At 44.5% G+C, this 26,389-nt stretch overlaps 1 protein-coding gene across 2 annotated transcripts in view; it reads right to left on the bottom strand.

The window, feature by feature from the left end:
• asap2a (ArfGAP with SH3 domain, ankyrin repeat and PH domain 2a) overlaps positions 1 to 26,389 on the bottom strand; it is a 58,394-nt gene that overhangs the window by 21,418 nt on the left and 10,587 nt on the right. For both annotated transcript variants that reach the window (XM_080012471.1, XM_080012472.1), the window contains exons 2-5: positions 16,980 to 17,052; positions 7,075 to 7,220; positions 5,955 to 6,029; positions 1,387 to 1,436 (exon numbers count right to left, since the gene is read on the bottom strand). In XM_080012471.1, coding sequence (XP_079868597.1) covers positions 1,387 to 1,436; positions 5,955 to 6,029; positions 7,075 to 7,220; positions 16,980 to 17,052 — 344 coding nt within the window. The remainder of the gene's footprint in view (positions 1 to 1,386; positions 1,437 to 5,954; positions 6,030 to 7,074; positions 7,221 to 16,979; positions 17,053 to 26,389) is intronic.

Here is a 26,389-nt window from a genome sequence, read left to right as displayed (position 1 = left end):
CCCGGGAGGAGGGGGGCTAACTTTATTATTGTGGCGTACACAAAATAAGGCCAGATAAAAGTGCAGCTGGGGACACACATCCTTTCAATTCAGTCTGTACAGGAAGGAAAATCTTTAAAAAAATGTATAATATTAAGTTCGGATGACTTTTTGTTTTTTCGTTAACCACAACAATTATAACAATAAAGTTTAAAGTGATATTTAAGTGAATTTGACTAAGATAAATTGCTAAATTTGTTAACGACAGAGGACCACCCGTCCCTATTACGGCCTTGAATTGTAGTTCAAGCACGCCTCCTGAATAGACCGCATTGAAATTTATTTGACCCAGATATGAGAGGGCCTTTGGGATCGGCGAGGGAATTCAAAACAAAAAAACAAAAAAAAAAGGCACAAATGCACAGAGGCTCGCAAACCAGTTCAGAGCGGTCTGGGTCAACGCCGCATTAGTTCAAAATAGTTTCCTCTCTCCCTCTTTCTCTGTGTCTCCGTCCGGAATATGAAAGATGGCTGTTATTTTGACAACAAATAACAGGAGGATCAAAGACGTTATTCAGGCCAACCCACGGAGGACACTCAAGGAGGAAGAGCAGAGGAGCCCGAATCAGGCAACGAAAACTGGCTTCCATTGATAGCAGAGGGAGGGCATCAATAGAGTCTAATGACGGGGGGGGGGGGGGGGGGTGGGGGGTTGCGGGTCAGGGTCAGGTACAGTCGCATAGCATCGGGCTACACTCTCAGATTGAGTACAAAGTCTGTTCTGTCTCGTCTGATTGCCTCGGAGGAGAAGATTTTTTACCCTTTCAGTAAAGAATGTCCTTTGCAGCTTGTAAAATATACAGGAGGGCTATAAAGTGACATGTACTTTTTTTCCATGCACAATCACATGTCTGCGTCAATGCAAAAGCCGCGCCAGTGGTCAAGTGAACTTATCACAGTAAGGAGAATCCTTATTTACGTCATCAGGGAAGTGTGTGTGTGTGTGTGTGTGTGTGTGTGTGTGTGTGTGTGTGTGTGTGTGTATCAAAACAACACAAAACAAATAAAGTCACAATGGGACTCAAGGGCAAAGAGCGATTAGTCAGCCAAAGGCATGGAAAATACATCACATCCTTTCTTTGGATATACAACCTTAAATCACTGATAGTTACTCTGTAATTGATCGTCTCCAGTTTCTCTATGTTATAATCACATACATTGGTAATCTATAGATCTACCAAATAAGTGATCAGACGCTGATCACATACACTGAACGTGTACGCTGCACTTCCCAGATGTTCTTCAAACTTTACCTTACCTTTAGCTATAGAATATAAATCCTTAGTTCATGGAATCATCTCTGTGATTTATAAGTAAGTATTATAAAGATATTTTAAGAACACTTACACTTTTGTTTCATAATCCTTCCAGGCTTTATCAAAAGGCTTTTTCAGGTCCTGTCAGAGAGAGAGAATGAGAACAGAAGATATACCATGTAATTATCATCAGAAATATTTAAGAGGGCCTTGGAATAGCAATCAGAGTTCTTATATACAGACCATGTAAAATTTCACAAAGCTAATATCCAAGAAGAATCATTTGGTGATCGACATGGGGAAATTTGTCTTTTAGGGCGGGAGGAAACCCGCATGAACATGGGGAGGACATGCAAAAATCCACACAGAAAGGCCCCAGCCGGATACAAGCCAGAACCTTCTTGCTGTGAGATAGCACAGCCAACAACGGTGATTTAAATAATTTAACAGTCTAGTATTTATCATTATATATTTTTTTGACACTGGTTGCACCGTCACACGCATTTTCCATCTCAGTGGGCAGTGTGCAGTCCAATCTGATTAATATAAAATGCTTTGTTAACTCAAATTATGCTGCGCTGTCCTACCAATATAACAGTAATCATAACAAACAAAGATTACATGGTTCAATTGGCTCTGTTATTCCATAACATTTACAGGAAAAGCTGTAATTCCCTATTACCAAAGAACCACAGGGCTTAATAGCTTACAACAACGTCAGCCCATTGAATCAAATATCAAATCTTCATTGTGAGAAACAACTGCTTGTTTTAATTTTAGATATTTCATACTTGAGCTGCATTATTCAACATCCTGACAGGGGCCAGTGGGTTAAAGAAGTTTCCGTTTTGGCAATTTGCTTTTTTGTCACCCGGCACCCCGCTGGCCCTCACGTCAACTGGAGCAGAGTGGCAGGTTCAAGCTGCCTCTCCACATCGTGCAGTCCGGCTCACTGGGCCAAGTCAAGCAAAACTCAAGTATTCACCCAACCGGCGTGGATGTAAAATCTACCAAAGAGAGGCAGACAGACACCGATAGAGAGAGTGAAAAGAGATGAAAGGACTATGAAAGACATTCGCTGAAAAGGCTTAACAGAATGAATATTAAACTCTGAAAGAAGTAGCCAGGGCCAGAACAAGCAAGCGGTTCGAGAGAAGGGGAGGAAGGAAATGTCAAAGCCAGGGGAGAAGGCAGGAAAAATGGCGACAATAACTAAAAATACCAGGAATGTGTCAGCCAGGGCACCCTCTCAGAAAAAAAAGCCTTGAGCTCCGCTTTGATGCTTTTGGCCTCAGGAAACCAGGATTTAGTGAAACGGGAAATTTCACGCTTTCTACGAAAGCTGCCGTACACAACGTGACACCTTTCGCGGCAGGCTATCTTAGAGGCCCAGAGAACTGTGCTTCCTGGGTACAGTTGTAGCCTCTGTGGTAGTGTGTATGTATTCCGACTCTGTCCCACATACAGACGTAGAAACCTGTTTACTAATACAAAATACTTTTGTATTAATATACATTTTGGATAATGCATATCCCTCTTTAGAAATAAAGATAATAAAGATTGAGAGATTATACTGATACACATTTCATATTATGTAATTATATTAAACATATTAAACACAATTTTTTGAGCCGACTGCGATCTTTTTGTAAAAATATTCCTTAATGATATGTTTCTATCCAAATTTAAGAAATGTTGCAACAAAATAATGGGATGTAGGTGATCAGATCAATGAGGAGCTCTACTGAAACAATGACACCAACTACAACAACTATTACAATCTCTAGTCAACAGCACAACAAGAGCAGTTTCAGGCATGGCTCTCACACAACCAGGCGTGGTCAGCGCACATTGGATGAGTGGACCGGCAGTTCATGACCCACTGAACCACAATGCAGAGCTTGACAGGACTCACGTCACAGAGGGCCGAGAGAAAACAGACTGCAGAGAAGCCCTTAGCTCGCAGGTCTCACGCACGCTGCACAAAGTCGAGAGCCCATTCTACGGCATCTGGCCGACGGACTCCGACGGAAGCTGAACAGTAAAGAGCTTATATGACTCATGCCGGGCTAGAATGACAGAAGCCGGCGGGACAATAGGCAGAGAAAGAGGGGTCCACTCCAGGCATGACATCAACTTCTACTCTGCAAATCCGCTGTTGGCAGAGCCGTTTGATAGAATCAGCACTTTCCACTGAATGTGCTGTGCCGCGTGTAGTCCCTTCATAATATGGAGGGAACACTTCTAATGGGTCTCCAAGGGATTAGTGAAGCCCATCCAGAGCATTTCACATGTTTACATTAATAACATCTTATCTTGACTATAAACAGAGCCAGTAAGATACTTTTCAGATTATGCAGATTGCGGTATGCAGTCTCTCAAGCATCCTGCACAACTAATTTCCCGTCTTTTTAATGAATCAACCACATACAGTATATCAACGTCTTTCCCAAGTCCATACTACAGGGAGTGCAACTTAGAAGGGCCAAATGGAAGGAAGGTACAGAAAAGTAAATAAATCAGTGTCATCTTTTTGTGCACCAACGCCCAATACCCCTCCTGAGATGAAATGGCCGCGGCAAATGAGCTGGAAAATGGTGGGGTTTTAGCTAAATATCACCAGTGACAGGTCGTGCAGCAGCAGCCCTGTAATCACGGAGACATTAGCAGCTGCCCTCCCCGGGGTTGGCTCACCTGCCACAGAAAGCACTCTGAATATTGACAAGCGAGAACGGCGTAAAAATCTGTTAAAACCTGAGATCAATTAAATTAACCAAGCTGAAACTCATATAAAATGGGATGTTTCAAATTTTAAATGTTTTAATTACTTATACTCACAAAAAGAGAATACATTTTTTTGTCGTTGTGCTTAAGGGGATTTTCTTATTTTCTGTATCTCTACTCTGAAAAAGAACAACTGGTTTCCCTTTTTTTAACCTGGTATGTTTATAATTACACAGTTTGAAAATCATAGCTTGTTCCTAAGGCTAGTATATCACTGCAGAAACTGTAAGTATCAGCAGACACCAATTACTTTAGAGCTAGACCATCAGATTCTCCATTGACGCCATGCATAACATGCGTCCATGTGTGAAAGAAAGCAGGAAATCATGTTGCTTTCTGTTCATATCTGACATGTTTGATACAGCTCCTGCTTATAAGATCGTTATTTGGTATTTGATATTTAAGCCTGGTATGAAGCAGATATCACTGAGAGGCATTCCTGCATCTCTGGTCTGTACGCTCGATATCCTTTTTCTTTTCCAAATCTTCTCCTCGTCTCGCAAGTGTGTCCGTATTCCAGCCCCCACCCCTCTACTCCGGTCGGTCTACTATTCCCTGCTCTGCAAAGTGTAGAACGTATCCAAAGTGGTTCCATTTTCCTACCCTATTTTGTCTCTTGGCTCCATACTTCTGCACTAACAAACCCTCCTTCCTCTCCTTGACTAAACAGACACTCCTTCAGGTTGATATTTTCAACCTCAACCCTCCTCCCCCCCAGGTAGGTCCCCCCCCTGGGGGAGGACAGGAGTGATGGATCAGGATAATGATGAGGGGTGAGGACTAGAGGAGGCAGGGAGGGATGGAGGAAAGGCCTTGAGCTCTTGAGATTGCAGGTGTGTGTGTGTTTCTTTACTTTAAATAGCACATTTGCCTCCTACCTCCCAGGCCTCTTAGCCATGCACACACACACACACACACACACACACACACACACACACACACACACACACACACACACACACACACACACACACACACACACACACACACACACACACACACCTCTTCGAACTTGCAGAGGTAAATGTCAGGACAGCTTGATATGTAAACTGTTCTAACTAGCAGCTCATTAGCCCCATGTCATTGGGGTAATGAGAATCCTCTATGGAGTAAAGTGCTGGGTGGATGTGCATCCACCACTGTACTGATCTGACTGCACAGCGAGACAGGGACAGGGAGGGGCGGACAGACAGGCACAAAGGAAGAGAGTCAGACAAAGAATAGGAGAGGAAGGCAGGCAGACCTGGAAACGGATAAGATGGGTCATGAATTTGTTTCAGGAAGACTTCTCCTTCACTTGGCTCTATGATTGCGCCAAGTGACACATTGGAATTATGTCATATTTGCGGAAAGACAAACTTTTGCCTGGCATGTGCCTGGAGAATCCTACTGTCGCAGAATTATGAGAGGAAATAATTTGTAAAGAAATGTAGAGACCCTTTCAAAGTACACTAGCAAGCTAGATAGATGCTGGGCAACAGAGGCACCTTTTATTGAGAGACATCTGCAAAACGAGTCTTGAAAGAAGAAAAAGGAGGGAAAAAAAAACAGGAGGAGGGGATAGCGAAGCGAAACTGGGGAAACGGGATCACGGAAGTGACTGCCGTTTCCACGGCAACACGCCTCATTAGGTAGCTGGCAAAGTCACATCAGACCACGTCCTCCCCCCATCACCAGCCAATCATGTGGCTCGACGGTGAGAGGTCAGCAGCCACCGTGGACGGCAATAAGAGTTGATTGGATTACGGGGCTGGACAGAGCGTTAAACGTCTGTCTGTCTGTCTGGACTCTGGTGGAGACACATGACCAACCAGCTGACTGGATGAATGGGTGGAAGAAAAGTCACATAAAAGACCTGCCACCGTCCTCACTTACCCCTTTGACCCCCTTCAAGTCTCCCTTCAGTAGGCTGTCCAACGGAAAGGTGATGATGTTGTTCATGTTCTGGAACTGGGAGGAGAGAAAGACAGGGACAAAGTGAGTAAGTAGAAGAGACGGAGAGAGAAGGCAACAGATAGCCTCACAGCAGATATCTGAACAGAATTCAAATTTCAAGGTACATCACTGTAGGAATATAACCCTCGTGTGTGTGTACGTGTGTGCCTCTGTGTACGTGTTTGTGTGTGTGTGTCCTGCACATGCTTTATGTCGAACGGAAAAGTCACTAAAATCGAGAAAAAGGATTGAATAACAAAAGCACACCAGTGTTACTTTGCGGAAATCATTGTTCTCATAACCTCGGGATGAGGCATAACTGACAATAATAAAAATAACAGAAATCAAAGCACATCAACAGCTTTGGCATGTTGTGGTGGGAGAAAATATCCTGTTTTGGCTACTAGTGGTCTGGATTTATACCGGTTAGAAGTTCTACTATCTTTTGACAGCAGAGACGCCGGTCGAGGGTGACGTCCCGACAGGCGAATATAACGGTAGAAATAGTTAGTGACAGCAAAGCACGTTCCCTGCGAGCGTGTGAAATGCTTGAGCAAGGCATCCCAGAGAGTAGATCTAAAAGACCATATGAAGGGACTTAAGCCTATCCAGACTAAACCGTCACACCCAAGATCAGCGCAATGAGGTTTTAACACCAAGACAAGAATCCCCTTTTTAACTAATTCAGAGATGTTGGGGAGGGGCGAGGAGGTCTTTGCCACATGATTACGTTTTATTTATCCAATAAAGCTTCAGGCTTGTTTTAGAAGCTGGCTTTGATAGAGAGGGATTAAGCTAAATTAGATCCAGCGGGTATTTGGTGTTGCTCTGGCACGTTGACAGTCGTGATAGAAAACTGGTCGTTCCCCAACCCCCGAGGGCTACAAGTTATGGCCTGACTGAGTGTGCGGGTATGCATCGGTGTAGAAAGCGTAAACATGTGCTTGGGGACACATGCAGACGGAACCCGAGCGGATGGGGGACAATTTAGAGGCGGGGTAGAAATCTGCCGCCCGCTTGGGGCTCCCGCGCTGGCTACGCACGCTCGTTGCATACTCACCAGGTTTTTGAAGAGCGCCGTGAGCTCCTTGGTGAAGACGGAGAATTTGAGGAAGGCAGATCCCAGGTCGGGGTCGTCCCTGTACACACAGTTCTCCCCAAACTTCTCCAAGGCCTGTGTGTACTGCTCCTCGTTTTCGACATGGGCTGAAACACACAATACCCACACGTCAGGCGGAAAATGGAAATATATGACATATAAATGATATGTATGACATCCTCTTTAATGCATAACAATATTTATTTTATATTATACCGTTGGGACTGGCAAACACAAAAGGTAGGGGGGAAACCTCCTGGTCTACCTCAAACAGGACAGAAGAGAACAAAGCAGAGCGACCTTCAGTCCAGAGTACGAAGCAGCCGGGTGCTCTTTTTTTAACATATTACTCGTTCAGTGGTAGGAGAAGCGCTAGCCATTTTTTTTCGATTTAAACCCTAGACTTTTACCCTTTTTCCACTGCACCAAAAACCCGGTAACGCCCACAAACATCTGGCATTTGTCAATAGTGGGAAAGGTTACACCTGGGTTTCATTCCCAGGACAAATGACTGCAATAGGGTAATTATCGGCTCCGGCTATGATCGGCTCCAACCTGGGTAGACACGCTAACTTCCGCCCCTTTATCGGGGCGATGCGACGCGCATTGATGTTCTGGACGTTGGAGTGTAAATAGAAAAGAATATCCATGTAGCTTTCGATCATTTCACATCCCATTTAGAATCCAAAATCGAAATCGGAATATTTTTTTCTGCATGCGGGACCAGGAAATGTTTTTGAGTGTGGGGACCACTCGGTGGGGTCCGCTCGGTGGGGACCGCTCGGTGGGGACCGCCCCGTGGGGACCGCCCCGTGGGGACCGCCCCGTGGGGACCGCCCCGTGGGGACCGCCCCGTGGGGACCGCTCCGTGGGGACCGCTCCGTGGGGACCGCTCCGTGGGGACCGCTCCGTGGGGACCGCTCCGTGGGGACCGCTCCGTGGGGACCGCAGTGGAGAGCCCCCACGCTCCCTGCTGGGCTGCGAGCCACTCCAGCAACGCCCCAAGCCGCTCTCCAAGTGGGAGGAGCATCTTCCCCCACCTCACTGCCGAAGGACCAGCATCGGGCGCTGCCGGTGCTGCCGGCCTTGCCAGTGTGCGGGCATGGATACTCCATGCTGCTTTCTTGTTTTTTTCCCCCCCAATCACCCTGGAACCATGACACGCCCCTTTTCGAGCGTGTTCGTGCGTCCATTGTGGCACACCAGAAAAAAAAAAGGAAGGCATAAAAGTTCACTGGCGATGGGAACAGCGTCAATCGCTTATTTAAGGGGGTTTACCTGCATTTTAAAAACCTGGGTTTACACGCTAATTTTGGTGTAATACTATATTCTGACGAACCTGCTGTAATACTTTGCATTTCTAGTAACTGGCTCTGCGCTGTTATTTGCAGAAGCTTTTTGAGTTCTACAGAGAAGAAAGCATAAGGCTGGGCGATATTGACAATTTGACAACTTTCATGGGATATTTACACGCAAGAAACTTTTGAGAAACAACAATTAGTAATGTGGTTGTGGATATTCTTATCAAGCAGGTAGAGGCGAAGTTCTATGAAATTCTGAAAATTGCATGACTTGACTGTGATGCCGCCTTGAAGACAACATTTGACTATGGATATTATATCTCTTACGATCATCAGGGCTCATATCACAACATCAATACATATATGAGTGCCTTGCTCAGCACTACTTGAGCACCTCTTCTGTACTCCAAAAATAACAACAACTGAATCTTCAATTCAATTAGAGCGGAATTTGGTTGAAACGAAACACTCAGAGCGAATGAAGCGTGAGAAAGAACAACGGAGGAGATATCCTGACACAGAAGAGACATGAAACAGGAAGGCACAATGTCAGCCTGTGAGCCCAAAGTTCCCAGCCGGAGGTGAAATCCGTAAACCAGCCGTGACGGATGCCTCAGAGCGTGTCGAAAAGTCCACCCAAATAACCACAGGGTTAGGAGAGAGCCCATTCCATTTAATACACTTAAGGCTGGGGCCGCCGGTAGATAACAGGTAATGCCACAGGGACTGTGGCAGAGGGAGACGCATTGGAGCACCGGGGCTGTTACCATGACAACACATGGCCTCTCTGCAGAGAGAACATGGTACTGGGGGCGTGGGGAGGTAAGAGGGTCAGGAAAATATTAAACTGCTCAGGAAAGCGGGTATTTGATAGTGCTGAGGAAAGTATTTTTTTGCCACAATAACAAATATAATACCTAACGTGATACTTTCATTGTATTTGTTTACATGTGAATCATAAAAGTTGTCTATCCACAATTTTATCTATAATGTCATGTTTGGCTATTTGGTCTAAAATGTGTCTTGTCAATAAAAATAAAAATTTATGAAATACAGTGTGTGCTGCTGTGTGTCCACTAACAAAAAAAAAATCCAGTTTTAATTCAGTTCCAAAAAAATGAAATGAATAATACATTTTATACATTTAACTGCAGTATCTAGTAATTCAGAACGGCAATACTGGTGGACTTGGCACCTGGGAGGCGCAAAAAGATTCAATCGAGAGGTTCCCACTGATTACTGGTTCTGCTATTCGGAATTGTGCAAAAATGTGTGAGCTGACTCAATGAGACACCTGCTGTTAAACACCATGACTCAGCTCTTTATCTGCCCTGCACAGGCAGAAACATGCACGCGCACGCACACGCACACACACACACACACACACACACACACACACACACACACACACACACACACACACACACATTCCTGTAAGATTAACCAGACAGTAGTTTATAGATGGGGGGTGGATAAGCTCATGTCTGGGCCCTAGAGATATCCATCATATTAAAAAACAAAAGGAAGCACACTTACAACTACCAAGTTATTACCTGCAAACCTCCTCACATCAGACGGATCTAATTTTAGCCGCAAAAATAATAACTGCCGCAATGGGTGAGCGGCCTAATAAAGCTCCGATAAGAGATGGTGGACTGGAGACGACCGGACGGGGTTAGGAGCATATCGAACGACTGGTATTTCAGCAGAAAGTATCCGGTGGTGAAATAAAGACAAAAACATAAAAATGCTGTGAACTTTCATTGGCCAAGGTCTCGAGTAACCTATCCCCACTTTAAAGGCCCCGTATATCATGGCTGACATCGGCTGACCTCCCTGTGAAAGACGGGGGCGGAAAATGATGTAGGGGACTTTTTACGGCGGCGAGAGCCATGCAGGGAGAAGTGTCACAGTGTAGAAAGCTGCGAGTGAACCGTCCGTCAGCCTGACTCACACCCTCTCCACCAGGCAGTAAAACCCGCAGCCAAGTGTCTAAACATCAGCCTCTGCCGCTTTGTTGTGGCTCTTCCCGGGCATGCGGCCAGCGGGGCGGTGGCATTTCTTTTTTCTTTTTGAAGTGGCACATGAGAGCCGGGAGCACGACTATTCATCCTCGGAAAACAGCCTGCAGCCCCCTCCAGTCTGGAAGTGTCTATGTGTGTAAGTGTGTGTTGCTGTAACATGACCTAAATACACACTACACAAGTGTGTGTGTGTGTGTGTGTATGTGTGTGTGTGAGAGTGTGTGTGTGTGTGTGTGTGTCACGCTGAAGTTCAGAAGGCTGCGCGGCATGTTTGGGCAACGCTGTCAGTGATGTGGCAGGTTTATTGTGTGTTTTCTCCAGATTTTATCATTTCAACGCCTTCCATTCATTGTCTGCACGAATTGACACAAACCTTTGAGAGCCAGTGCATCGAGTCCTACACAAGCAGTTTACCAGATGACGTCTGCAAATCGGGTCTATTCAAGGTGAAGTGTGTTAAAATTATAAACACTTCCATTGCTGCCAGTGGTACATCTAATAATAAAAGATATTAACATATCTATCCAATGTAATGAAACAGAAAATAGCCCTAAATAAACATTCGTTCAGCTCCCCTAACCTCAACCAGCGGCACATTGTGATCAATGCCGCATTCTCAGAGACACCAAACAAACATGCAATTTCAAGTTAATTAGAAGCCACATAATACAAACGCTCCATTGTTGAAGCAGTCATGTCAAAAGAGGAATTTCTCCTTCGAGCAGTGCTGATGCAGCACCTGTGGGTATTGTTTGACATTGATGAAACACTGTTTGATGACCAAGGTCAACAAACAGTTTAAGGAACAGCAAAGTGTAAAAAGGGCTGGTGCAGAGGGACGCCATTTTAAAATACCATTGTTAACCGTCACCTCTAGACGCTACTATTTTGGGACCGATTCAGGTCCAACCACCGATCAAAGTGGATGTCTAGGTAAAAGCTGCCCACTAATGGACCGCTTCCCCCGCCTACAGTATCAATATTTTCACTTTCCATAACCTCCCTCTTCATTGAATAAACTCTGATTAATAACAGCACTGGATGAAAAAGCTTGAGTTTGTTTCAGTTGGATGCCCAACCGCGTCTAATGTGATTGGAGTATCACATGTTCCTAGATCAGCATCCCTTGCTGCTCCTGGATCGAGGTTCCACTTAACCAATTATTTTAACAGTTTTTGAGATTTTGAGAGAAAAAATAAAAAATGTGTTCCTTGGGTCTTGTGACATCACATTAATTAATTTTGATGGTTTTGTGTGGCAGTAATTCTAAATAACAATCCTCCTTCGGGACACATATTTTTCTTTATGCAGAAATGGTTATGTTTAGGTATTAGTTGGGGAGAATAAAGGCACTAGCTTGCCAATTCTGATAGAGAAACAAGACAAATATCGCCACATATAACCGAGGCTCAAATTCCATCTCTATTCCTCTGTTGATATTAATATCTGTTGATTCCATCCTTGGCTCATTGTAGGGGGTTCATTTTGTGTAATTAGCGTGACAGCGCTCCCTTTCCTTTGCCTGTTTGTCCTTTAATATTATTGCGTGACATTTACCAGAACCATAAAGTGGGAATTGATAATAATTACCCCCATCACAGTTAGGTACAAGCAAACAAGTCTGAGAGAGTCCTGTATTACAGAAAAAATAAATGAATAAATAAAAAAATAAATTGCTGTTGTGTTGAAGTTTCAACTCAACAAGTTGCCGTAGATATTTACACATATTTGCTTATCAGCGGATTTCAGGACTTATTCATGAAATCAATTCTAAATAATCCCTTGATATTTGTCACATACGCGAATCTGCTGTGGAAGCTCACTTGAAAGTCGGCCTGTTTGACATTGTGACATCGGGTTCTGGGTTGCATGAAGGAATGAAGGGCTAGATTAGACCAAGGAAGGAGCAGGGTTCCTGTCCCATGGACTCAGGAAACCACGGCCTTGCACACACCGGGTTACAGGAGGTCGGAGGGAAAGGCCATGACGTGTACATACACACACACACCTGCGGGAACAAAAGCACAGTCATGCCAAGCAAAAGTTGTCGGAAAGTGCAAAATTTGTGATTGTCAATCTCTCTCACTTGAAGACACGCACACAGGCGTCAACAGAACAAACGCCGAGCTTCTCGCCCCCTTTAGGATTATCTTACAACTTATTATTTCAGCCTCTTCCCCCCATTCTTTCCCTCAGTCTCTCACACAGCATACACAGTGTAATCACCAATAGCAGTCTGCCATCTCTCTCTCTCTCTCTCTCTCCCTCGATCCAATCCAAACTCTTGTATCCAAGCGTGACAACAGATCTAACGCTGGCCCTTTTTATTATGCAGCAGACATCAGATCAATTTGGGATCTGTCTACAGACTGTAAATTTGAGAAGAGAGTGTGCACAGGAGAGACAGAAAGACAGAGCAAGAGACGGGATGCATGTCTAGAAATGATAAAACTCAGGCGCAATAATCTAAGACCTTCACCTTTTTTTCCTTCATTTCCTCTTCTTCCTTCATAATTTTCTCTGATTCACGATTTCTCCTACTGCACCCTGCCAAAGACATCGATCTTGTGTAGTTACTAGGGCTGCCCCCCAAATAGTGGACCAAAAGTTAGTCGACAAGAAGAGTCTTAATCAGCCATGTTTTTCATTGGTCGGTTGTTTCGCAGGAAAAAACCCCAAATCAATTTAGTGCAGAGTATGAAACGCTAGAGGGCTTTTCATTTGGAACAAATTTTAACAAAAATAAATGTTCAGTCTCTTTACCGGTTATTCCGACAGATTCAGAAGAATAATTACAGCTTTTGACAAACGGCTTTCGCCGGTACGTAACAGGCGGCTCACATCGTGTGCACAGCGCTTGTAAATTGAATGTATATTTTAATGGCTGCTTATTAGTTTTTGTATTTATCTGTAATGTTTGCAGTGTTGACAGTGTAAGTTATAACATTCTTTCTCAGACCGGGAATTCCAACCATTTTCTGATGCCCCAAAAACATATATTTGAATAACAACATTTATATCATAAACGTGCATCGATAAGTCGATTAATGGCTTGAACTGATGACTAACACAAGGACACGACTAGGGCAATGTTTAGTCGGGTGCAGCCCCAGTAGTTACATTACCATTTGTGGAACACTCATTCATTAGTCACCTGCCAGCCACAATATAGAAACAGATTTGTGTGTCTGTGTGTTTGTGTGTGTGTGTGCGTGTAATGAAGGGAGGGACAAAGGGATAAGGAAGCAGCTGTACGTGTGGACCATCAAGCCAGACCTTCAGCAGGACACTGCAGACCAGATACCGCTCGGTCTGATGAATTTTGTGATGGTTCCGGTTCTGCATTATGCAGCGTCCCACCATGTTGCTATGGGGAGACTCCCAGTCGAACCTATAGCAACAACTCTGGGAACGGAATGTTCCCACTTCAGCCACCAGTTGTTATCTATTCAGTGGGCTCTGTGGAGCTCTGGCCCTCCTGGCCTGCACCAGCTCCAGGAATGGAGATGCTACTGGTTTATTCATCAAAACCCACAGCCCGGCTAACTGGCAGGCCCCTGCAGTAAGACCCCGGCCGAGGCAGGCGCTCTCTCCTGCATTCTCTAGTGTTCCCACAGTGTACAGATGCAGTATACCTGTCCTTTTTCTGATTATTCTGCAGCTCACTGGAAGAAAAACAGTGCGGTGCTTTAAGACTCTGTAAGGTACTGGACGTTTTTCCCGAGACGGCAGAATTTCACTCCAAAGAGCTTCTGGTGTGTTCAGCGTCTTTCATTATGGATTGGGGGTTTTTTTTGTTTGTTTGGTTTTTTTTGCTGTTTGCTTTTCAGTGTTTCTTTAAAGAGTTTTGAGTCCATTGAGGTTTTCAAATGCTTGAAGCTGAGCTTGTTTTTTTATTGTTGTTTATTAATTAACAGATAATTGCTTTTTAACTGCATAAACTTCCCCATCAAGTCCTTTTAGCCGATTCGCTGACTGGCTCCCAGTCAGCATCTGTATGGTTTACCGCATTGTACCCTTGTACCCTTGTACCCTTGTGTTTAATTAGTGAATGGCAGGTTGTATGGGTTATCTGACTGACTGACAGGTCTTCTGCTCATCAATTACCAGTGTTAAATCTCATCTACAGGCGGATAAGAGGCTTTGTCATTGTGGATGGATAAAGAAAATCCAGTATAAATATTGCTTGCTAGCATTTCTGTTACTTAGAGTTTTGTGTCCATTTGGAAGTTGGACAGCTCATTTTGAAAGGGAAAAAAAAAAAAAAAATCTTTAGATCTATGCTTTCCAAAAGCTAATTAAAAACTCCCTCAGTTTGCCTCATAGGGCAGCGTTGGCAAGAGAACAAACCCTGAACTGTTATGCATCCTGCCACTTGATCAGGAACACTACAGGATGGGGAATTGAAGCCAGGTCTTGCAGCTGAAGCATAGCTCTCCCCCTTCAGTTTAACAACAACCTGCTGCTCAAGGCCATCATACACGTACGTGCATGTACACACGAACAGACACACATGCACACTAGGGATGCAAAGGCACTGCCCATGGTTTGGTATGTATCACAGTTTTGGGGCAACGTTAACAGTACGGTTTCGGTATCATTATATTCAGGAAAAAAAATAGTAATTTAAATATGTTTTTGATAAAAAAAATTTTTTTTACATGTGTAAAAAATGTTTTCATAGCAGTGTGCCACAAATAACTAGTGTAATGCTCTGTGTGTATGACTGTGAGGGGAGGGGGGAGACTAGGGCTCAGGTTCATTGATGGGTTGTCATAATTTTCATAAGTTCATCTAATTGGAGGGGAGATGTCCAGGATAATAGATTGAATGTTTTTTAACATAAAATTGATAATGGATGGAAATTAAATATTAATTTACGTTAATATAGAGTTTTATATATATATATATATATATATATATATATAATATTTAAAGTAGTTCACAATAAAAAATAATAATAAAACCAGTACTATAGTTGGTATTTTTTGTGAATAATGGCTCATCACCCAGTGAGACTCGGTTCCCTCCATCCATACAAAAGATGCGTTCAAAATAATCGGATCGTTGATGAACGACCTGAAACTACCTGGTGTGAGTGGAAGCAAGTGTCTGAAGAGAAGTTTGTCATAAAGAGGGACACGGCCATCCCAGTCGTTATTTTCCCCCTGGACACCTTGATTGATTGCACCCTTACTAAAACATTTCTATGTAGTTTTATCTTGTATTTCAAAATATCAAAAAAATAAAAATAAAAATAGACCTTTTGTGCAAAATAGAGAAATGCTGCGCGGACCCCGTACAACAGAGGTGGCTGGTGGACTTCTACAGCGATATCGTAGTACTGCATTTCACGTGTGCGTATTGAACAGTAGGGGGCGTACCGAACAGTTCGATAACATGCTAATGTACCGCTGCATCCCTAATGCACACACATGTACAGGCGTTCCCCATACGACCCCTGCCAGCTGTCAACCTCTGTGACATTGTCGATTTTCTGACATAAGGTTCATATGGCAGGAGGCTTAGCACCACCGCCATTGTACTCCAAACAGAGCAGAATCAGGATTGCATTTCCTGGATGTGTGTGGATAAGGGAAGGTGACCTCAGATCAACAACAACCTTTAGGGAAAGAGAAGGACAGAATATTGGCTGTGTGTACACTCCAAACGCCGATGGAGATCTTGCCCGGCCTCCTATCTCCACGTTGAAGGTTTATCCACAATGACAACACTGGCACACCTGCCGACCGAGCGCTGTGGATCAAGCGTGCAAGTCTCACTAAATAAATTCTAATAAAAGGTGTCAAACGTACGGCATGGGCAGAGAGAGAGAGGATTCTCAGCAATCTGACATGATTGCACGACGTGATTTCTGACAGAAATGAACGCATGCTCGCATCAGCTGCATCACAGAAGCCGCCTGTCTCGAATGAGGCGGACGCTTGGATTCCCGTGACACGCGAGAAAGAGGAAAGACAAAGAGAATGACTGTATTTGTAAATGCACCGCATAAAAGTATGAATACTTTATGAATCGAGTCCCCCACAGAAGAGTGGGTAAAATGAGAAGATGAGTACACTGCATGTGGACGACACCCGGGCAGGGCGTGTCCGCCGCCCCAGCTGTTTCTCTGGGGTCCGGATCGGACAGCTGTCCTTCTGGCCCGAACAGAGGCCGCACTGTTCCCCCGGAAAGGACAAGCTCAGCACATTGTGTGAAGGTCTCTCTGCTTCTCTCTGTCTCTCCCCCTCCTAGTCTTGCTTTCCCTTCGATTCCTCTCGGCAGGGTGCTTTCTCATTGTCAAAAAAAAAACATTTTTCGGAGCCCATCACTCGGCCGCCACGGCCCGCCTCATTGAGCCCGACGATTATTCAGACGCACGACAGAGACGACGGCTCCCAAAATGCACTCCTGTGACAGGTCCCTCGTAGCGGAGGTGGGCACAGACGGGTGTGACCTATTTGTGCCACTCAAACCCGCGTAGTGATCCCGCTGATTGGATGACTGACGGGCCGGGACGACTGGCGGGAGCACTCACCCAGCCCGGACGTGTAGATGGCCTTCACAGACTTCTTCATCTTGTACAGGACGCTGCGGTCCACGTCCAGAGCCTACAGAGACAGAGACAGATCGCAGAGAGAGGCGCAGAGGAGAAGAGCAGATGGGATTTAAAAAAAAAAGGAATATGTGAAGGGTCCACAGTGACAAACATTCATGATCACAGCGAGGGATATAATGAAGGTAGATTCTCAAGGTGACTTTGGCGGTCATTGTAAGATCTAATTAGACCATTTAGAGTTCTGCCTCAAGATCTAGAGCACCGATCTTTCTGATGAACATTTCACACGTATATCCAGGCGTAAGAGTGTTGGTGTTGCTCGTGGTGATAGTTATGTGTGGATGTATGTGTGTGTGTGCGTGCATCTCCGTGCCTTCTCCTCTCTGTCTGTTAATGATGCATTATTCATAGCAAAGCTATTAATAGACCTCAGCTCCCCAGTCAGTCGCTGAATACTGAAGGACGTGAGATTGTGTGTGTGTGTGTGTGTGTGTGTGTGTGTGTGTGTGTGTGTGTGTGTGTGTGTGTGTGTGTATGTATGTGTGTGTGTGTGTGTGTGTGTGTGTGTGTGTGTTTTTTTACATCAACATTTTAGTGTCTGCATCACAAGCTTGGCAGAAATGCAACAGAAAGACCAGAACAGAAGACATTTTCACTTGGTCAGTGGGTCCTTTCGTCTTAGAATTGCATTTCACAAACTTCCTTTATCCTTGAAAGTCATGGAATTGTTTTTGTTCAACAAAAACAATTCCATGAATTACTTTTTATCTCCAATTGGAAATTTGTTCTAATTTAATTTCAGTGTAAATTGAGACATTAAACTGCATAAATTTCAATAAAAACTGGGAAAATGGAGCTGTTCTAAGACGTTGACCAGTAGTATGTATGTATGTGTTTATATAAATGTTTTTTAGGGCTGTCAAAGTTAACGCGATAATGCCGTGTGAATTAGTTTTGCGCTAACGCCGTTAATGTTGCGTTAAGCGCTCTGATCGCGCGGCCTGGTTTTATTTTAGAAAGGTTAAAAATACAGGAGATTTACGGGAAAACATTAAAACAGGAGGACAGCGGGAGAGTACCTGCCACACACACAACACACACACACACACACACACACACACACACACACACACACACACACACACACACACACACACACACACCGACACACCGACACACACGCATACACACACGCACACACGCACACACAGAGAACACCTAATGTGTAAGGGGTATTAAGGAAATTTGGTTTTGAGTCGTTGTGAATTATGTCCGCACAAAGATGGACAGGCAGGCGCCGCTCTGCCTGCCCGGCGTGCCTAACACAGAGCAGAACCCCTGGTCCCACTGTAAACAAAGCTTGACGAACAATGGCTGCCATTCATTTTGCGAACACTGAAACTTTCAGAAGCGGACATCAGTAGCTGTGATGACAGACGACATAGCTAAGCTTCACCTTGCTCAATGCAATGTGAAAGGTGTACGCACAGACACAGACACAGAGAGCAGACATGAGCGCTGACGTGTTACTTGTTCACGCTTCTCTTAGCAATGACTGGCTGCTGACAGGACCCCGCCAACAAAGAAAAAAAAACAACCGCTGTAATGTTGATGAAAACTAAAAGGAAAAAAGCAATATAACAAACGCCAAAGTCAATCCAAGGTCACCTTTGACATTAACCGGGTAAAAAAAAGAATTTACTTGAAATAATCAGCGACAACTCCGACGTAGCTGAGTCGTGCCTACATACATGTGCTGCTCAACTTGAATAAAACCTAACTGCTTCTGTCCCACAATTGAAATACAAAGGATGAAGAAATAATAAAAATTCAAGTGAACTCACCAACTAAAAAAAACAAACATCCTTATTTAAAGTGTGGAGTCTGGAGGCGTTCTGTGGCCTACACCACACTTTTGGGAGCAACGAATGTCACACGAGATGGCAGGATTACTACTTTGGCTGCAGCCTTTAGTCATGGTAGATGAGGGGTCACTTTAGAGTAGATTGTTTTACATAGTGTCACGTAAAACAAAGAGACACTCCCAATTATATAATGACACAAGAGTAGTCATATTTATTTGATAAACTCCATATACTGTATACATTTGGGATGTTCATAATTAACCGTTTAACCATTAACCGACAATAGGAATTTTGACAGATTCATACTATCAGTTAAACAGTTGAAAGGTCATTTTGAAAAAATGGTAAAAGATTGTTGCATGGTAAAAGAAAAAAAGGCTATACAATCTATTTCTTAAAAAGTCATTTGGGCGACACATGCAACATACACGTGGCTTTTATTTCAGGCACGTAAAAGGACAGCCCCCAGGTGAGGTCCTTTCCCGGAAGTGCCGCTCGCAGTCAGCTAAGCTGTTTACAACATAATTTTTTTTATCATATTAAAAATTCTACTGGCATTATCATGAACGACACGATATTGCACACCCCGAGTCACAGACATGCATCCATTCTAAATGGTACATTTTAATCTCGTCTGATAATGAAGAACGAAATTAACCAGGTTACTTAAAACAGGGGTTCCCAAAAGATCGCCCTGATCGGTGAAATGCCGCTCTGATATAGTGTCAGGGGAGGGGCCAAGTATGACCGCGTCATCGAGTCATGATTTAGGCCCACCCAAAACATTCCGGACCACAAAAATGGTGAGAAACAGTTTAACTCCAAAATTCAGAATTACATCATCCACAGTCTTTTCGCATGTTTTCAACAATGGTTTTTATAATGTATAACGTGTTAAGAAACAAATCACTGAATTCACTTTACAGGGATTTAAAAGTTACTCACGTATCCCTTTTTCATAAATAAAGGTGGTATTGAGGCTACAGTCTCAAAGTCCTCAATGAGTTATTTGACTTCTCTCTGTCGAACTGAAACGCTAAATACCACTTAGACCCCACAACGAGAAACCACATTATACCTAGATGACACTCCTGCTCCAGTGGGTATTGTTAAAACATGCCAAGACAACCCAAGTAGAAAGTCAGAGAAAAGCACCTGCTAACAACTTGAAACCTGAGATGCCCACAGTGTTTTCTCGGTGGAGACATCAGCACCGTAAGCTGTGGCTCTGCTTTGTGGATTAACTCCACTCTGGGTGTCGTTGGGCAGCCGGAGCACTGAGAGATTAAAGCCTTCAAAGCCTTTCTGCCAACATCAGGCTGTTTTATGAGTATATAGAGAGTGAGCTGAAAGTCCCATACATATTCTAAATCGAGGGTTTTGATCATTAGCCATAATGTCGGAACCATCTAAGGTGGAGTTACGAGCTATGAGATTGTAAATGATGGTATATGTTCCTGTAGAAGCCACAAGGCAGTATGATATCAACCTTGTTTTGAGAAAAACATTTTTTATTCGCGATGTCATGGAGAAGTACGACACGACCCACAATCTTAAAGTGCAACAGCGATGTCTGTTGCACTTTAAGATTGGGGGCGATTGGCGCGCAACTTACAACCTTGTGTCAGAGCCAAGCAGAGGAAGCCGCCCCCACCCCTCTCGCATGATAATCTTTCAGAGATACTGTATGTATTGCACCATCGCCTGAGGTTAAGTTCCCTGTACTTTCTTGTGTTACTGTTAATCTATGTAAATCAAGGCCCTTTAAAGGTATTCAAATGTTTATTGATGCAAAGACATCATTCTGGGAAACATTATTCACCAATCTGCAACATGTGTACATCTTCAAATCCCTTGTTTTAAATCATATAAAAAAGTTTGATGAGAATTCGGCATACTGTCGTGTGACACCATGCCAAAAATTGCGCAAAAAAAAAGAAGTCCAGATCGTAACAAAATTTTAATACCTTGAGAGAAAACAGAGACTAAAAGAATGAAAGAAAGTGAGGAGGCTTAAGCTGAAAGAGAGACGTGACTGTTCATTGTGTGGCTCAACACTCCGAGCACAGCTGGTGTGTTGGCGGTCGCCGGATTCTGGAGCAAGACAATTTCAATGGATAACAGATTGATAGCAATCTGTTGAGATTTCAGGATGAAGCGTTTGGTGGATGTATGCTGCACAAACACTGACGCAGGTGGAAGCTTGGCGCACCACACCACTTGACCGCATCTTGTTGTGCTGTAAGGTCGAAAAAAAACTTGGAATGTGATTGAAGAGGACTTTGAATGTTGGATATTACAATAAAGTGTTTACTTGACACACACACACACACACTACTGTGCATGTAAACTTTCTATGACTACAAGGTGACTTGAAGATCCATGCGAATGATTGTACTCCAAATTCAATCACTAATCAGCAACACAGTCAATACAAAATGCAAAGCCTCCATGTGTATCCTGACAAGGACCTCAAGGTTCTTATTGACTTTGAGAGATCACGGCCCCCCCAAAAGGTCCATCAGCAAGTATCACACTTCAGCAGGCCCTTTCAATCTGCAAAGAGTGCTCCGTCAGGCAAAAGGAACAAGACAAGTGGGGGGCAGAGGGGGGTAATAAAGCGGGCCCAGCTGAACACAACAAGCATGTCCCTAAATCAACGTCACTCTCACAGGCACACACACACACACGCGCACACACACACGCACACACACCCACACGCACACACACACACACACACACACACACACACACACACACACACACACACACACACACACACACACACACACACACACACACACACACACACACACACACACGCATGCACACACACACAACACAAAGTCCTAAATCACTTTCACACATTGCTACCCCAACACTCCCTCCATTGTCTACGGTGCGTGTTCACTCTCTGAACGGGAGCATTCCAGGTTGAGTGACCCACGTTTCATTGAATGCCAGCCACTCACTGTTATGAAGCATGGGCAATCCTAAAATTAGACACCTTTAACCAAAAAACAAAATGTACATATGGTGAAATCCGCTGATATGGGCATTTTAACAGCAGTGGAGCAGAGCCCCATCCCTCGACCAATAGTAAGCCTTGGAACATAAAGCTGCTGTAACATCAGATTTTTGTTTCCCGCCCCATAGTGGTCAAGCTAAACAGGCCCTTTATGGGGACCACCGCTGCTGCTCACCACACCGCGATAAGCAATGCAATGAACTGGAGTGAATTAAACTAATCTGTGTCTTAGTGCATGACATCATCATCACCATCACCATCGCACAATCAGGCACCATCTGCTGGCGGCTAATCTAGAGAGACGACCACAAACTCCCAGGGGAACGCCGGGGTTGTTGCCACAGTGATCCAGTCGCTCGCTGCAGTGTCCTCCCTGAATTGTTGATGAGGGAAGCTTCAGATAACAAATCTTAACTGTCAGGTCCGCCGGTCAGATACTGTAGATTTCAAACATGTGCGGGTAATACATAAAAAACAAACAAACAAAAAAAACCATTACAAAGTCTATTTGAGATGTGATGAAGGGAACGCATGCTGAACGACAGCTTTTATTAGTAGGATTACATTTCAGCTGTAAGGAGATAACTTTCTATCCTTACAATAAACTGCAAAAGATGCCCGTCTGCCTGAATACATTTCAAAATGGTCATTCTGAATAGCTACGGCAGAAAGCTGTCACGGTTATTTCACAATTGCCTGACTGTATTCCTTTTCCCCCAAAATCATTACTATTTCACAACCATATGTCCCCATCCAAATTTAAGGGACATTTGAACCAATATTAGAAATGTTGCAATAAACAGAATGTGAATTACAATAATAATCTTCGCAATTATATGCTAAAAAACGGTTCTTCTGCAATAGACAAACATATATTATGACAGTTTTACAGACTTATAGATTATGATCATGAAATGAACAAAAGGAAAAGTGTTAATTGCAATTATTAGTTTGGCAGTTAATCATCAACTAAAGTGTCATGATCGTGACGGCCCTAACTACAGGTTCGTCTGGACTTCTCCAGAGTTCCTGCGTCGAGCCGACCTCCGTGACGAGGACGGTTGCAGAGAGCACATCAAAACTGTCAAAATAAAACCCGATAGTGAACCGGATCCTAACTCGCGGTCGGGACACAGAGTACAATGTGTATGTTATTCTGGTGTTCAAGAAGTCATTTCCATTCTCCTGGCTTTTACGACAGACCCGCTTCCTGCTGGCCAAGCAATTACCACAACTGGCTTTGAAACAAAAACACCGGCCCCCACAGCCGTGGCCCCGGAATGACCCCCGCGCGCGGCGCTTCGACTGAAAAATATTTGACCCTTGTCACGAGGCGAGGCTTAACTGAGAAAAGCACAAAATTTGGCTGTACAGGCAAGAAGAAAGGGTATGCCGGGCCTTCAAAGCCGAAACAGGGGAGGGGGAAATTAGCAACGGAAGGTCAATAAAGCAGGATTTTCATAACACCGCTGTCGTCCGTTCCCTGAGTATTTTGTTTCGACGTCATTTGAATGGTCCGCGCTGCATGAGAGGAATGCAGGGGGTCACGGTGGACACCACGGGAAAGTACTAGTAGCTAAATGTTGGGGGGAAGAAACATTTCTGTTACCCTATTTTTAGGGCTTGCTTTCATCCCACTGGCTTAACATTGTGACTGAAAAGAGCCCTTCTCCTGCTGTCCTTTGCTGAACTCAAGGCTGAAGCCAATGGAGCCGAGGCTGACGAATGAGAAAATGACAAGATACATACACAGACAGGGAGACAGAAAGAGGGGCGAAGCGGACAGGAGAACAGGACGATAAATAATCCTCATCTCTCACTTGATGCTTTTGCTTGATTTGAGAGCCGCCATTGTTGAGCGCGATCCCTTCCACTCGCGTCTCTCACCGTCCGGAGAAGAAAGACATTCCAGGATGATTGCATGCTGGGCTGACTGGCAGACAAGACGGATACCCTGCCCCATTGTTTCCAGCTTTCTGAATTATCCGCAGATGACAGTGTGTCTGGGTGTCGTTGCTTTTAACATCTGAGGCCACGTCCGACGCTCAGACGGACGCGACGCACACACGGTTGGCACGTTAAGACCGAGCCGCCCTCCCTACGACTCGTAGCCACCACAACTGTTTTTTCGCACAAAAATAGGGTCCTCTGTCCACTTCACGTCTCCTGATCCCGCCTAACCCTTAAAGCCCCACGACTCCTGCGAGAGCCACACGAGGAAACAGTCTGCCGCAAACAGCGGAAATAAGCCCATTACAAGGAGCTAGTCTGAGGTATAATTAGCTAATTCAATTAGTTCAAGTGTGTTTATGGGTGTCAGGGGGGGGGTCTGTACTATGGAGTGTTTATTAAAGCACCAGATGTTATACAAATAAAAATACATTTTCTGTGCGCGCACACACACACACACACACACACACACACACACACACACACACACACACACACACACACACACACACACACACACACACACACACACACACACACACACACACACACACACACACACACACACACGCTCTTCGTATAGGCGAGACAGGTGGCCGCCTAGGAGTGATCGGGGTGCATTTTACGCACCTGTGTCGCCTGGCATCGGTGCGCAAAAACATGTGTTGTTATTTTAGGTGTCGCTTTTTTTTTTTTTTTTCATTTTTATTTTACATCTGCTTATGGAACGAAAACCGTGCGTAATGGGGACGCTTTCTCTGTGACCCTCTCCCCCAATCACCCCCCTCCCCATGCCCTTGTGCACACAGAATAATCCTAACGAGTCTACGAGTCGTGCCCCGTTGCTCCGTGCCCAGTCCACACACTGTCCTTAGATGTTTCATTTGGAGGCGACGTGGCACGGCTCTCCGCCATCGGGGAGCACGGAGAGCCGTATTTGCGTCTGCGTCCGGACGCTTCACGCATATAAAAATATGTTCACGATTCCCCTTATTTATGATTCCCCATTGAAATGTTATCCCTGTGCATCTTGTAAGCTTCTATCTGTTGTATCCTGTTATTGTAAAGCACACTGAGTGAAAAAAAACAACAACAAAAAAAAACTTGACTGACTGGTTTCCGACTGATGATTCGACTTGTCAACTTTCAGTCGGCAGCCCTCATTTAAAAAAAAATAAAATGGAAAACCAGAACCCAGAATACAATGACCAATGTGCTGACAACAGGTTCAGGCACGTGTCAAAATTACGCATCAAGTCTATCACATCCACTTGCATAATATTGAGATATCCACAGTTACTGGGTGTCGTTGGAAAGCAACCAGGAACAGTTGAGGAAGGCTCAGAGCCTAAATGGATCTTCATTCAGTTCCTGGACCATGGCGGCTATTTGAATATTCTCAACCCAAGTTAGGAAAACAAGAGCAAGCAACTTTAGCTACATCACACCCAACACAAACAGAACAGCAAACTTGAGACACTTTCTCTGATCGTTTTGTGCTAGCTCTGAGTTGATTCAGAGCGGTTAATCTGCCTACCGGTATGACGTACCGGCGGTGGGCGGATGTGGCTAAGTTCTGCTGACCAGCTGAATGTCAGACAGGGAGCTGCTCCACACAGGTCCACATGTGGCGCAGTCTGCATAAACACAGGAAAAGGTCTTTCTTTTCACATACAAAGGGCCTGGAGAAAACCCTGCAGCTCGTTTAAAACACATGTCCGATATACAGTGCACGCACGCACGCACCTTCCAACACGAGCCTAGAATGATTCTGCTGGCCAATGTGAGAGGAGTAATATAACCGAAAAATTAATTCAACCCAAGCTATTTGTATTATAAACCAATTATGTCCCCACAATTTTAATGGAGTCGGCTTGAATCAGAAAATAATGAAATGCAGTCTTCATTCTATGCCCATTCAATCTTGCAATGCGGTCAAAGAAACTTCGAAATTGCTGTGCAAATGGCTTTGGAATCCCTTCTCAAGAGCTTCATTCACAACTTTGTCCATTCTGAGCGAGCAGAGTCAATATTTAGAATTAGGTGGGTGCCATCGAGCCAACGACTAACAAGCCGTGGTTCCACTGCTCGTCTGTTCCCTCAGCGGAGCCATGCGGAGCCCGTTTGCCCCAGGGCTGGAAGGAAAACTACAGCCTGCTAACTGAGCAGGTTGAATGGGGGTGTGGGAGTAGAGGGTGTAGGAGGGTAAGCGTGAGGGAGGGGGTGGATAGATTGTAAAACCGGTTGACATGCGCTTGCAGACACACAAACGCCGACCCCTTGCCTCCACCTCTCCACCCTGGAAGACCGCGTGCAGAAGACTTGAGGACTGTTGAAAGTGTATGAAATATTTCAAACTCATAAATAATCCCCAGTTGTAGCGCACAATTAATATTTCCTCTTCCAGTTCACTGTGCGAGTGGTAAAAACCATGTCAGGGTTTTCCACCACAAATCCAGTGGGACTATTAAAACTGGATGCCTCACCGCCAATTCATCAAAAAGCGCGACTCCACTTTTTACCATTTGACCTAAACATTAATGAAA

The sequence above is a fragment of the Zeus faber genome (genome assembly GCF_960531495.2).
Source record: "Zeus faber genome assembly, chromosome: 13".
Taxonomy (NCBI): Eukaryota; Metazoa; Chordata; class Actinopteri; order Zeiformes; family Zeidae; genus Zeus; species Zeus faber.
The sequence above is the reverse complement of the archived record's forward strand: the minus strand, read 5'-3'. Positions and strand labels throughout refer to the sequence as shown.